The sequence below is a fragment of the Panthera pardus genome, unplaced genomic scaffold (genome assembly GCF_024362965.1).
Source record: "Panthera pardus isolate Hobbes unplaced genomic scaffold, ASM2436296v1 HiC_scaffold_11, whole genome shotgun sequence".
Lineage (NCBI taxonomy): Eukaryota > Metazoa > Chordata > Mammalia > Carnivora > Felidae > Panthera > Panthera pardus.
Window position 1 is genome coordinate 38,371,975 of NW_026526666.1, and position 12,463 is coordinate 38,384,437.

Below are 12,463 nucleotides of genomic sequence, written 5' to 3' on the forward strand. Positions count from 1 at the left end.
TAGTCTATTAGATAAATGACCGAAAAAGATTATTTTAAAGTATTTTTGGTTGATTAAGACTTTTTCTTATGACACAATGATCCACTTAAAAAACATCTACTTACATCAACATAGCATTAAGAGATCTTCAAAGTTTATAACATACACTTAACAAAACCTATACACTAAAGTCAAAATACCACATCGAAGTCCTGAAAAAAATTTAGGGATTCCAGACCCAGTTATATAGTGTCTCCTTTACAAGTTATTCACACTTAGGTCAAGAAAAACGTCATCATTTTAGGATTCTAATTCCCTAACTCCAACCATTAACTATCTCTGTGTTAAACAATCCATTTCTTAAGCGTTTTCTTACAACATTAAAAAAAAAAATCACTACTTGACCAATGTTGACTAGCAAAAAGATTTCAGAGAACAGTCTCAATTTTTCTGATAACATCAAGTCTAATTACAGTAATCGGGGTGATTAAATACTTTTCAACCTTTCAACCTTCAATCAAGAATTATTTGAAGAGATGAATATTTAGGTGGGGCTCTACACTAATTAGTGTTATGTAAGAGAGAAGTTAACTAAGCTATGATTTTAATCTATGTTAAAAATAGAAATGTTTTAACTTTCTTGAAAATAGTTACAAAACAGTTATCTATTTAGGTAATGTGAACTAATATTTAAACAAATTACCTTAGGAACTGATATGACCAAAACATAAACAGGATTTTGAGGCCTCTTGAGGTCTAGAAGCTAAAGTTGCTTTTTTAACGCTTGATCAAAATCATCAGTTTGCAAAATTCTTCAGCTAGGTATTTCTGCAAATAATCTGATGAACCTTTTTTCATAATCCCACGTTTCATTTTTAAATTTTGCTGGCTTGAAAAGAATTTCGCTTTAATTTTACGTGAACCTGTTCTGCAGAAAAGCAGACAGATATCAAACGTGTACCTCTCCTTCAAGACTCAAGATCAGATGCGGTGAACATGAAGAGGCAAAGTGTACAGTCTTTGAGGAGACTTTTCGTAAAAATAGCAATCCTGAATTCTTCATTCACTACATTCTTCAAATTTCCAAAACTGTATTTCATTCCTGATCTAAATACAGTTAATCTGTGTTCCTAAATACCAGCAATTGGGCAAGTGTTATGGATTCTTATTAAAATGAAAACGATTTCTCTCAGGTAGGTATAGTGTGCGTAGCCCACACCTTAGAGTACATTGTAATGCTCTCTTCATCTCATACTACATCTGTCAATAAACTAAGTGTGATTGGAGTATTTATCCACAAAAGTTAGGTCAAATAAATATTTTGATAGAAAATACCGCAATAACATTTTATTACTATGGTGTACAGATTTCCAGTTACCTCTTGACCTTCCCAACTTCTCAATCTTAGCTCACATATTCCTATGTTACTTAAGACATTAAAATATTATTTTAGATCTTTTAATAAAATACAGAAAGCCTCAATAATGATCAAATAAAGATCTAACCTTAAGTAAACCTTGGTTTTAATGCTCTCCTCTTGCTTACTTTAGGAAAGGAAACGCCCAGAAGCTTGGTGTTAACGTTTCTGCTGATTGTGAAAATTACAGCAATAAAAAACTCCAACTCCTTGCCTTAAGACTTTTAGTACTACTTCCATGTGAGATCCGTATATTTAATATTAGTTTTTATAACATTTGGAAGTTTTGTTGTCTGCTTTGATGTTAGTCCATTAACAAAGCAGAGTGAAAAGCCTGAAAAAATTATATTTATTGGCAATTCTCAAATCAAAACCGGAAGTAATTGGTTTGTTCTCCCCCCCCCCCATGACTTAATACTCTGATTTCCCCAACTACCTGCTCCCAGAGCTATCTGCATTTCTAAATTCATTTTCTGTTGCCAACACATAGTAACCCACAATGATTGAAAATGGCAGCTGAAGTGCTCCTATAACACATTAATTTTTCTCTAAGTAGTCCAATTTTGTCATTGAAATGTTGAAAAATCTTTTCACTGCATTTTACACCTTTAGAGATTTGCTGAATTCAGGGTCGCCATCATATAAAATGAAGAGCAATGTTTTCAAGACAATTTTTAGATTATCACTAATAGCTCTAAAGGATAATGTTTTCTTTATACCGCTCTGCATTCAAGGCAGACTAGTTAACAGCAACTTAAGTGCAATAATAGCAATTACATCAATGTGGGCATTTTTACCTCGAAAGTACTTCTTAGACAACTGAAGGGACCAGATAAATAATAAATAAACTATCATAAAATGATTTCAGGGGAATGATACAATTTGAATGCCACTAAAAAACCATCTGAATAAAGAATCTTATTAAACTAAAACCTAAAAATGTTAGGCAATTAATGATACTTTCCCCTCCAACATTGTTCATCACAGTTAATCTTCACTATTAGAATAAAACCAAGGAGTCCGAACATTAATTAAATAAAAAAAGCCCTTCTCTAATGAAAGAATATAAATTCATGTTCAAAATCAACCAACCATCAAAGATAAAACTATAATAAATATGGGTTCCAAAACCTTCTCTGAGGTTCATTTTCATCTTAAAACCAGGCTTTAGGAAATCTTAAGCTAAATAAATAAAAGCAACGCTTGCCCAGAAGTTGATGAAAAAGTTATCCCTTGACCCATCTGCTTGCCATAAAATGACCCAAATGACCCAAGTACTTGTTCTCGTTTCTTCACTTACGGATACTGAGTTGTTAAAAGAAATTCAAAGAACATATCTCTCTGCAAATGTAAAAAAACATTAACCAATATGCTATAAATATTAGCAAAAATAAGCCAACTTTAAGCTGAATTCTTGAGTTTACGGTGTTTGATAAAATACAAAATTTTGGAGACAAAACAATCAATATTCAAAAAGAATTACCTCTACTTAAATAGAATTCACAAATTATCTGAGTATCACCTAGGACCCTTTTTCAAATGCACACTTGCTGTAGAAGTTGCATTAACAAAGTTCATGCTGAGTTTTTAATATTCAAACTCTCCATTGATTTTTTTCCCTTTAATTTAGCAAGTGTAATAAAAACTAAGTTTCCTAGGCATAAAAATGAGTGTCCCTTTATCACAAGATCTCTATTGTTTTATAGACTAATTAAAAGCCTTTCTTTCCCATTTTACTAATATTAACAAAGTGTAGGCCCTAGGAAAGTATTAAGTTAGAAGGAAAAGCTTTCTCAGTCTCTTCCACTGAAGGGACCCCAAAAGACAGGCAACAGTGACTATCATAAAATAAAAGGTCACCCTTTTTCTAGGAACAAACCATTTATCAATGGAAAATAATTGTCTTGCCATTTGCAAGGGCTCCACAGCAATAGACAATGTTTTTCGCTCACATAATTACAAAACAGTGAAAGTTCAGAAACACAGCCTGAATCCACCTCCCTATTTTTACCCTTTACAATTCTCATTGCCCTTTGGGCCTCTGCTTGGAAGCAAATGGAAGACAGGCTGAAGTTTTCTCAATTGAGCTGAAGCTAAGAAACCTTTGATATGCTAATAGTCCCCTTCAAACGGTAAGAATTCACACTTGCATTAATTCAAACAATTTGTGCAGAATGATGTGAAATGGCACCTCTTTTAGAGGCAAGCAACAAAAGGAGAGAATCGGAATGTCTGAAGGAACTAAACAACAGAACATTTGTTCTGCAGTATTCTCTCTATCATGCATAAATTTCCTGGAAAGTGGAGGGAGGGACAACAAAAAGTTCCACAACACACCTGAACAGAAGTGGATTTTCTTCCGTAAGGTTTTCCAAGTATTATAAAGAGGCTAAATTTAAAGTTTCAAAGTTACCTTCTTACCTAGGTGAAGAGTCCCATAACAACTTGGAATTTTGCTTAAGACGCTTCACAAACCATTCTATTTTTCTGCTATGGACGCATATTGCCTCTTTAGTACCCATCCTTTAAGGTTTGCCCAAGATCAGACTTGATTTAGTAAGAGACATCCCAACAGGCAATTATTTACCAAACGGATGTGACTTTTTTTCATTGTGCAACTAGACTTGAGCAAAGGGCAAACTCGGTGGGGCCCGTTCCAGACACAAACACTGACAAGGGAAATGAATGAACCAACAGCGCCCGTTAAATATACGCCTCTGGAAAGAGGAAGAGAGAAGTACACAAACTGTAAAGGCTGCAGAAGAAAATGTAAGAATTGGGGAGGGGGTGGGGAGAAGAGTGCCTTAGAACCCGGCCTTTGTAACGGAAACCATATGGTTGGTGGCTGCGGCTCAGACGCTCCCAGGCTGCTTGGAGGAGCTGCTAAGCAGCCTGACACCTTTCAAGAAACAGGAGGAAAACATTTCCTCGGTCTGAATCCGAGACGACACAGTTTGCATCAGGAAGAACGGAATGAGAGGGCCCGGGAAGGGGGGAAAGGATGAGGGGGGAGGAGTCCATAGAAGACCAGGAAAGTAGACGGACACCGCAGGACCTGTCCCTCCAACTATGCTTTTAGAGGACGGAGTGAGCAGAGGATTAAAAAAAAAAAAAAAAAAAAAAATACGCGAAAGACATACGTTCCTTAGCCTCCGATCAGCGTCACTTTGGGCACAAAGTAAAGCTTCCAGCGATTTTCCCTAACCCCAGCCCCGCAGTTTGGCGAAAGGAACAAACTTTACTGATCCCAAGCGAACGACTCCTGCAAGCGTGCCTCCCCACTGCTAGGACGCTTTTGTCGCTTTGCCCGCCCTCGCCTCCCTACCAGAGGGGTCGGGTCGCACCAGCCAATCAAGGAGCCCACGCTCGGTTAGCCCGGGGGTCTCCCCTTTCCTCGCGCTCCTCCCACGCCTCTTCCTCCCAGCGGATCCCCACTCGGCACCCCCATCCTACAAACCAAGCTTCCCGAGATTCCCAACCCCACAGCCACCCCAGGGGCCCACAGCCGGCAACTTCTCCCGCAGGCCCAGAGCGGCCCGCTGCTGCCCTCTCACTGCGGGTCCGGGAGGCTCTCTGCCCTCCCCAGGGCCCGCCGGGTGCCGGCCCCCGTCACCCGCCCGCCCCGCGGGGCCGCCCCTAATCGTTGCCAGCACCCGCGCCGGCCTGGCCACATCTGGCTGCGCTTTGCTGTCATCCTCACCTCTCCACACCACCTAACCACCGACGAGAAGAAACAACACCCCTCAACAACTGACCCGGTCCCTCCCCCCACCGCCCACTTCCCCCGAACTAGCTCCCGGCGCCCGGCCTGCGGGCTCCACTTACAGCCCGGGACAGGTCTGCAGCGGGCGGGGCGGTGGGGGGGACTGGGCCCCGCACCCCGAGCAGAGCGGCCCCGCAGAGGGCGCGCCCCACATCTCCCGCCCCAGACGGGCTGTAAAAGGGCGAGCGGCACCTCCCGACCCAAGCTTTCAGAAAATCAAAAAATGCATAAACCAATCCTACTCCCCTGACGCCCCCCTGCAAACAGACTGAAGCCTAGAGAGCGTTACAACACCTCCCCGAGAAAAGGAGAGGCTGGCTGGACGGGACTGGAGTTCTGCGTATCGATTTCCGAGGAGAGGAGGTGGGGGGAGGGGGGGAGCAGCAAGAGCGAGCGCGAGTCTCCCCCTCCGCCCGGCCGAACATAAACAAACAGCCGAGCCCCAACTCACCCGCGGCTCCCTCCACCTCCAGCATCCACCCCCGGGCAGGAGGCGCAAAGCAAACAGGTCTCCGAAGCCCGGCACAGAGGCACATTGTTCGCTCCTGCGGCTCTTACCTCGGTCTGCGAGCGCGCCCCGGGGGCGGGCCGTCTGGCGCGGGGGGCCGCGCGGGGAGAGGAGCAGAGGGCTGCGGCGACCCCGGCCGGTGAGGGCCGAGGCCGGCCGCGCGCGGGTCGCCGGCCGCCGAGTCCGCGCCGGAGGCAGCGCCGCGGCTCGCCGGCCGGACGCGGCGCCGCTGCTCGGCGCGTCCTCCTGCTCGGCCGCCGCCGCCGCCTCCTCCAGCCAAGCAGCCAGCGCCGGGCGGCTCCTGGGGTTAGGTCAACATTTTCCCGCAGTTTCCCACACGCCGCTCCGCGAGAGGGGTCCTTTACACACGCGCACACACCCCCAAACCGAACGCTCCCTTAGCAAAATCAAAAATTCGGCAATCAGAGCGAAAGGGGTGGCGGAGGTAAAAGCCCGACAGAGGTGCGCAGACTTGGGAGTCCCCTCGGAGCGGTAGCCGCGGGAGGGGCGGGCAGACGCCGGCGGCGCGAGGCCAACTCAGTTTGTCAGGCGAAGCCCCTCAGCCCGCCGTCCGCGCCGGCCGCACTGGCATCCCTCGCGCCGACCCTGCGGCCTGGGGCGGGAGGCAGCGGCGGCCCCTCCTCACATTTCGGGACTCCGGGCCGAGGCTGAGCGGTGGCCGCTGCCCCACGAAAAGCAGAAGGCGAGGACACGGGCTCGGGGAAGCAGGGAGGTGCACGGAAGAGCCACGCCACGCACAGCTACGGAGGGGAGCTGCCCCCCAACAATCCCAAGGAATTCTCCGGTAAGCTCCCGATTTCGCTCCGGCACCTCTGCGAGTGTGTGTGTGAGCGGAGAGAGAGTGAGAGGGAGAGAGAGGGAGAGAGAGGGAGAGAGGGAGAGAGACGGGGGAGCGCGAAGTCCTGACACAGACTCTCGACGAGGGCTGAACTGGAGTCACCTCCAGCCTCCTCCTCCTCCTCCTCCCCAAATCCCCACCTACCTACCCCCCCTCCCCGAGTCCGACTAATCATATAAACATATTAGCGTGTACAGCGGCAAAGGACAAATCTCTCCCTCCTGATTTTTCCAGCAAGGGGCTCAGGCAAACTCTAAAGAAGATTACAGGCAGCTAAGTACAAAACGTGGAGCAGATAATCTATAACTCATTGCCGCCCAATGGCCATTTTCCACTCCATTTGAGCAGCTGCGGCGGCGGTGCGCCCGAGGAGGGGGGAGGGGAGCGAAAGGGGACACTCACGGGCTCGAGCTGTTCGAGTGGCGGCGGCGGTGGCCAAGCAGCCGCCAGAGCACAGGCCGGCCCCGGCTCCGCCGGCGGGGCGGCCGCAGGGCTGTCCGGGCAGCGGCGGCAAGGGACGCGCGCACTCGGCCTCGGAACGCGCCCTGGAGGCGGCCTGCGGCTGCTGGAGCCCCTCCTCTGCCTCCCCGTCGGCTCGCCACCCCCCCTCCCCGCCCTCAGTCCCGGGCCTCCGCATCCAGCCTCCCCCCGCCCCGTCAACACACCCATTCAACCCCGACCCCCAGCCCCCAAACTCCACTCACTGCGCGCTTGGTCCTCCGCGCGCTCCTCCGGCGCGCGCTCTCCATCCTGTCCACACACACGCACTTTAAAAACATTTATTTTATTTCTGGAACCGGGTGAAGGGTATTTGGGAGAGCGCGGCGGAGCGCGGCGCTCGGGTCTCCGAGGCAGGGCGCAGGGGGCTGGCTAGCGGCTCGAGGGGGGTGGGGGGGCCTCCCCTCTTCCCTGTAGGCCCCGGAGCTTTCTCCTTGCCTGCACTTCGGAGAGGCGCCCAGGATGCGTCTTTTACCCACCCCGTCTCCAGGTTTTCTCTTTTCTCCACGCAGCGAGCCGGAGGCTTCGAAACTTTTAGTTTCCGCAGCCCTCCTTTTGTGTGACTGCTCCGAGGAGAAAAGAACGTCTGTTCGCCGCGGTTGCCTCCGTCCGGCTGCGGCGCGCGGGGGACGCTCCAGGGTTAATGCGTCTTTGATACCTGAGATTTCCGGCGCGCTCGTTAATGAAAGTTACATTTTTAAAAATTGCGGAGACTTTTTCTTTGTAGTTACACAGACCTAGCCAAACTTTGACTTTATTGACTATATTTCACAAGAGCGTTTTGTTTGTTTTTGATTAAACCCACCAGGATAAGCAAAGGAAGGAAAGGAGACTACAAGGCTCTTTACTCGCAAGTGCATTCATCGTGCTGTTAGGTCTGTTACCCTCATTTCCTTACATTGAAACTGCTTTTGCTCTTGTCCTCCGACCACACTTCCTTGCCACTTCTCTGTTGGTAGTGTTGTCAGCAAACAGCCAGGCAGCTCCCACGATGGACCTGAGCTTAAGGGAACAAACCACGACGGGACAAATCACGCTTGAAAAATATTTTAAAACCAGTTTAAGTGTCCTCTGCATACGATGAAAATCAAAACTGTTTTTTTTTTCTTTTGAATTATAAAATCTCTAAGCTGAAAGCCATTAAGTTTTCAGATGTATTTCTCAGTCACTGATACTACTAATGAATGCAGCCATCAATTAAAGAAACGTGTTTGCATTGGTTTTCAAGAAAAACTGATTCATCAAGATTTAAAACCTCTAGAAAATAGGATGAAACTTGAGCTTCTTTGCTTTCAGAAACTATGTACTTTTTGTTGCTGCGGGTATGTTGCAGTCATCATACTTCAGAAATCATTTCAAACAACAATGTTATTAAAATGTCAACAGCAGATCGTTCAAAAGACTTGAAGACTCTAAATACCTATCAGTATTTTGTCACAAAGCCAGATATTTGCAGTGCTAAAGTAAATCCAGCTATTGGTCAAGTTTGTTCTCAGCTTGTAAAAAAATCATAAGTTAAAAGTACACATGTGCAAATAACTGAAACATACTCTTTTGGTTGATTCATTATACTTCTCAAAACAAGAATCCTTGATGATCAAATTTGTTTCTACTTAATGTATAGATGTTTAAATAATCTCACTATTCCAAAAGATAAGAGGAGCTACTCAGAGCATTTGTACTTTAAACTACATAAACACTCCCATTTGGAATTTCTTAGATAACATAATTCAAATATTATCGACGCAGGATACAAGCTAGTCTGGGGGGAAAAAAAAACACATGCAGAGATGGTGTGAAACCTTACTATGTACCTAAGATTTTAAAATCTGTCAAAATTATACATACAACAGACCTACCTAGGAAAATTAAACCAGGCTACTTTAGTTGAAAAGAGGCAGAATTATAAAATTCTCAGACCTCAGGGGTCATTTATATCATCTTTTCTGGAATTTAAAATTGTTTTATTCAAGATTATAAGCCAAGTATGTCAAGTTAATAATAATCCACATTTACTGAAAAATGTTAGCCCTTTCTTTTGTTCATCTGTGAAGGTTTTTCACTCATCTGGGCATGATTCACAAGAAGCCCCAATGAGTGCATAGATCAGTCTAATCCTATTTTCTTTTGGGAGGCAAAACCTGGACTGAAGTTTTTATTTAGTGAGCTTAGAAAGTAATCAATAGAATTTTTTGACTGAATCAAGCAGGCCATATGTTGGCTCATTTACTTATTTATTTAACTCTCTCAGAAGGAATTTCTGGAAGAACCCACTGTCTACATTTCATAGGTCTGACATTCTTTGATGCTTGGGACCTAAGTGAGTCACTCTCCACTATGTTTCTGAAGAGGCTACATCACAAAAACAAGGAGGGTGCATAGAAGGGGCAGAAATTGTCGGAACTATAGGGAGTGGAAAATGCGTCATACAGGTTTTTAATTTTAATTCAGTAGGACGTATATTTTGTAGAGTTCAAAGGGTTCAGCGTTTTTCCTAAGAATATTATAAGCTGGCTATGTTTTTAAAATTACAGCTAAATGTATCCCTTCTCTAGGATGTTTTAAATATTAAAGAATTTTTAATTATTTCCTTGCATTTTACACATAATAATGCTTCAACCTTCTTTGTATCCACAAAAAAGAATGGAAAAAGGGATTTTAATTGCATTGATATATTCAAGATTAAGCTGTTAGCCACAAACCTGCCATTACAAAGGAACACTTAAATGACACATACACATCCAGAAAACGTAATTTGCCTGACACTTCATGACAATTCAAAACATAATTTATAACAATACAGGTGTTATGGTAGACAAAAATGAAATGAGAAGCTTAATAATGTCTGCAGATGTTAGCAAGTTAAGGGAAGTCGGAGGATATTATGCATTCTCTAAAATCCAATCAATTTAACTACTCAATCTATATTATTATTTAAGTAATGGCAAAATCATTGACTTATTCATAATACAATACTTGCTAATTGTTTTAAAAAATAAATTCTGCAAAGGACAAAGGAAACACCCATTTCCATTTGTTTTATGTTAAATCAACATCTAACCACTCATGGTGATTTCATTCAAAGAAAACAGAAGGAACTCGTTAGCTTATGTGGTTAGAGAGATTGATGGGCTTCAAACATTTTAACCATATATGTTTTTTCCAACTGTAGAAACTCATGTTTTTAATTTAAGCAACTTTAAGAAACTAAAGATTATTTTATTCTATGTATTCACATACTTCTGATAGAGAAATTATGCTAATTTTTAAAGCTATTACCATCCAAGTACCTTTGTTTAAAGGAAAATGATGAGGTACTTGTCTAAATACAAGTATGAATAACAAGTTTGGGTACCAAATTAGAGAATCTGAAGAAGTATGAAAATGGGCATTAGAATATTGTGATGAGTACAAACCAGTAGAACACAGTAAGTTAACTTCTTCCGACCCCACTCGGCAAACTTGGATATAGATAAGGCAGTTCTAAAAAGGGCAACGTGGAGGTGGACTTGGGTGGACTGGGGGGGGATTGGGGCCTTGATACTGGGCCAAAAACTGTAAGTTTGAGCTACACAGGAATAGAGAACTATTAATGAGAGTAGGCGTATTCGTTATGGGGAGTATGTTTTTGCCTGTGGTAAGAGCGCTGTGAGAGTTGTAAAACAAAACACATAAGTAAACAAGTAACAGGTGAAACTGGTCTAACTTCTAATACAGGAACGGAAATAAAATTAGCTAGATTTCACCCTAAAGTTAACCAATTCCTGTTTCTTTATCATTACTGTTCAGTGATGCTTAGTGCTGAAACTAGCTCTCCTACTCTAGAAAATAAATCTTTTAAAGGTCTAGAGCAGATCAAAGCCAATATGTGAATACCAAACTTAACTAGAACTGGTTGAAAGTTGCTGGCTTTGTTTTTCATTTTAACTTTGCCATGCATGTAGTCTGAAAAGAAATCAAAACTCATTTTCCATGAGAGCAGAAACATATGAAACCATTTGGCAAAGCCAATAAGTTTAACTATTCTCCCAGCTCTCTTCAGGCTGAGTAAATCTTTGTCCAAGAAACCCAAGCTCCATCTAAAATGTAGAGATGCAGTTTCCAAACATTTCAACTATGGTATGCATCTGATCATGTGTGGTAAACTGTGCTTAATGATATTATTTGGAAGTATATAATCACATATATTATTGAATACTTATCATTTTATAATTAATTTTTTTAAATCCACCAATACAACTGGTAGAATGACTCTGTGCACCTAGAGTGTTTATATGTATGATGGTATATTAAAGATTGTAAAAATTTTATGCTGTTGTCATTATGATACTCCAAAGTAAGCAAATTAAAAAAGATGTCCTACATAATCATTGTTTCACTGAATCTTACACAACTCTAAGTTAGTCTTTCTTTCCCGTAGATTGTTCCCATAACTCTTGTTGATCTCTGCACTTTGAGGATTTTCTATAATTGGGTCTTATAGGCCTTCTTCTATCAATGTTTCTGTCAAACCTTGAAGTATACCGATAAGAGCATTCATTTTATACAAAAAAGTCTATAACTTCATGTAATAACTATTTTGTTCATCATACAACCAAATATTTTATTAAAGTCCACAGTTTAAAAATAGCCTCCCCAATCGCTTTTTAATACACACAGAAAACCTCTATCAACAATATAGATGAAATTTCTTTAAATTAAAAAACTATATATTGAAGTTAAACTAAGAGTAACCAAAATCACACCTCTGTTTTGAATGTAAGACATTTGAATGGGCAGTTCTTGGTGAAGCAAACATGCAGTGCTTGGGTGAGAACAAAAGCTAGGCAATGGTTAATAGTAGAGGCAACTCCACTCTCCTGAATCTAAACCCTCAAAGGTAACCAAATAGCAATTTCACCGAAGTCCAAATTGAATTTTTAGTGTCTCTGAGAATGACTTTGATTATTCACGTCATAGTTCATTGTAGCACAGCAAACTTCAAAAAGGCTTTTAGGAGTCAGGAAACAAATTCACAAATGCCTTCTTGGCATTGTAGAAAGTCAGTCAAAGATACAATTATATAACACTTCTAACATTTTCATATTAGAAAACATAATTATCTTAAAAAGCATGAAATAGTAATAATTCTAATCTATGATCTTAGTACTTTTTAAGCATAAAAATTATTTTGTTTCAGTTTTGAAAAAATTTTATAGTGTAAAATTGTGTAATGTGAGATGTTTGACCTTGACTTTAGTTGATCCTCTGCTTGTATAATTACCTGTTACTAATATTTTTCATTATTTTGTTTTCTAATATGATAGTTATTTTTTTTAACTCCACTTATCTGCTTTATTTTTTAAAGGCCTCTCCTTGTTGCATATTATTTTAATAACCATAAATTTGTCTATGCACGTGGAAAATAGAATAGCAATTTGCAAAGATTTTTCTTCTAAA

General features: G+C 42.4%; 2 protein-coding genes across 30 annotated transcripts in view; one reads left to right on the plus strand and one right to left on the minus strand.

Annotated features, from left to right (window-relative positions):
• The window catches only part of ADGRL2 (adhesion G protein-coupled receptor L2), a 621,134-nt gene that overhangs the window by 181,802 nt on the left and 426,869 nt on the right, over positions 1-12,463 (minus strand). Inside the window, exon 1 of one of the 29 annotated variants that reach the window (XM_053893348.1) lies at positions 7,504-7,630. The exons of 23 other annotated variants lie outside the window; for them this stretch is intronic. The gene's annotated coding sequence lies outside the window, so the exon portion shown is untranslated. Of the gene's footprint in view, positions 1-3,817; positions 3,833-5,610; positions 5,628-5,717; positions 5,835-6,928; positions 7,057-7,230; positions 7,248-7,503; positions 7,631-12,463 lie in introns of those variants that run through there. 5 more of the 29 variants (XM_053893351.1, XM_053893347.1, XM_053893340.1 and 2 more) reach the window with 5 other exon arrangements.
• Positions 4,398-12,463, plus strand: part of LOC109246166 (protein ALEX-like) — a 99,819-nt gene continuing 91,753 nt past the window's right edge. The window contains exons 1-4 of the mRNA XM_053899157.1: positions 4,398-4,431; positions 4,546-4,765; positions 4,821-5,252; positions 5,434-6,472. Of these exons, the coding sequence (XP_053755132.1) occupies positions 4,398-4,431; positions 4,546-4,765; positions 4,821-5,252; positions 5,434-6,163 (1,416 nt within the window). The 3' untranslated portion in view covers positions 6,164-6,472. The remainder of the gene's footprint in view (positions 4,432-4,545; positions 4,766-4,820; positions 5,253-5,433; positions 6,473-12,463) is intronic.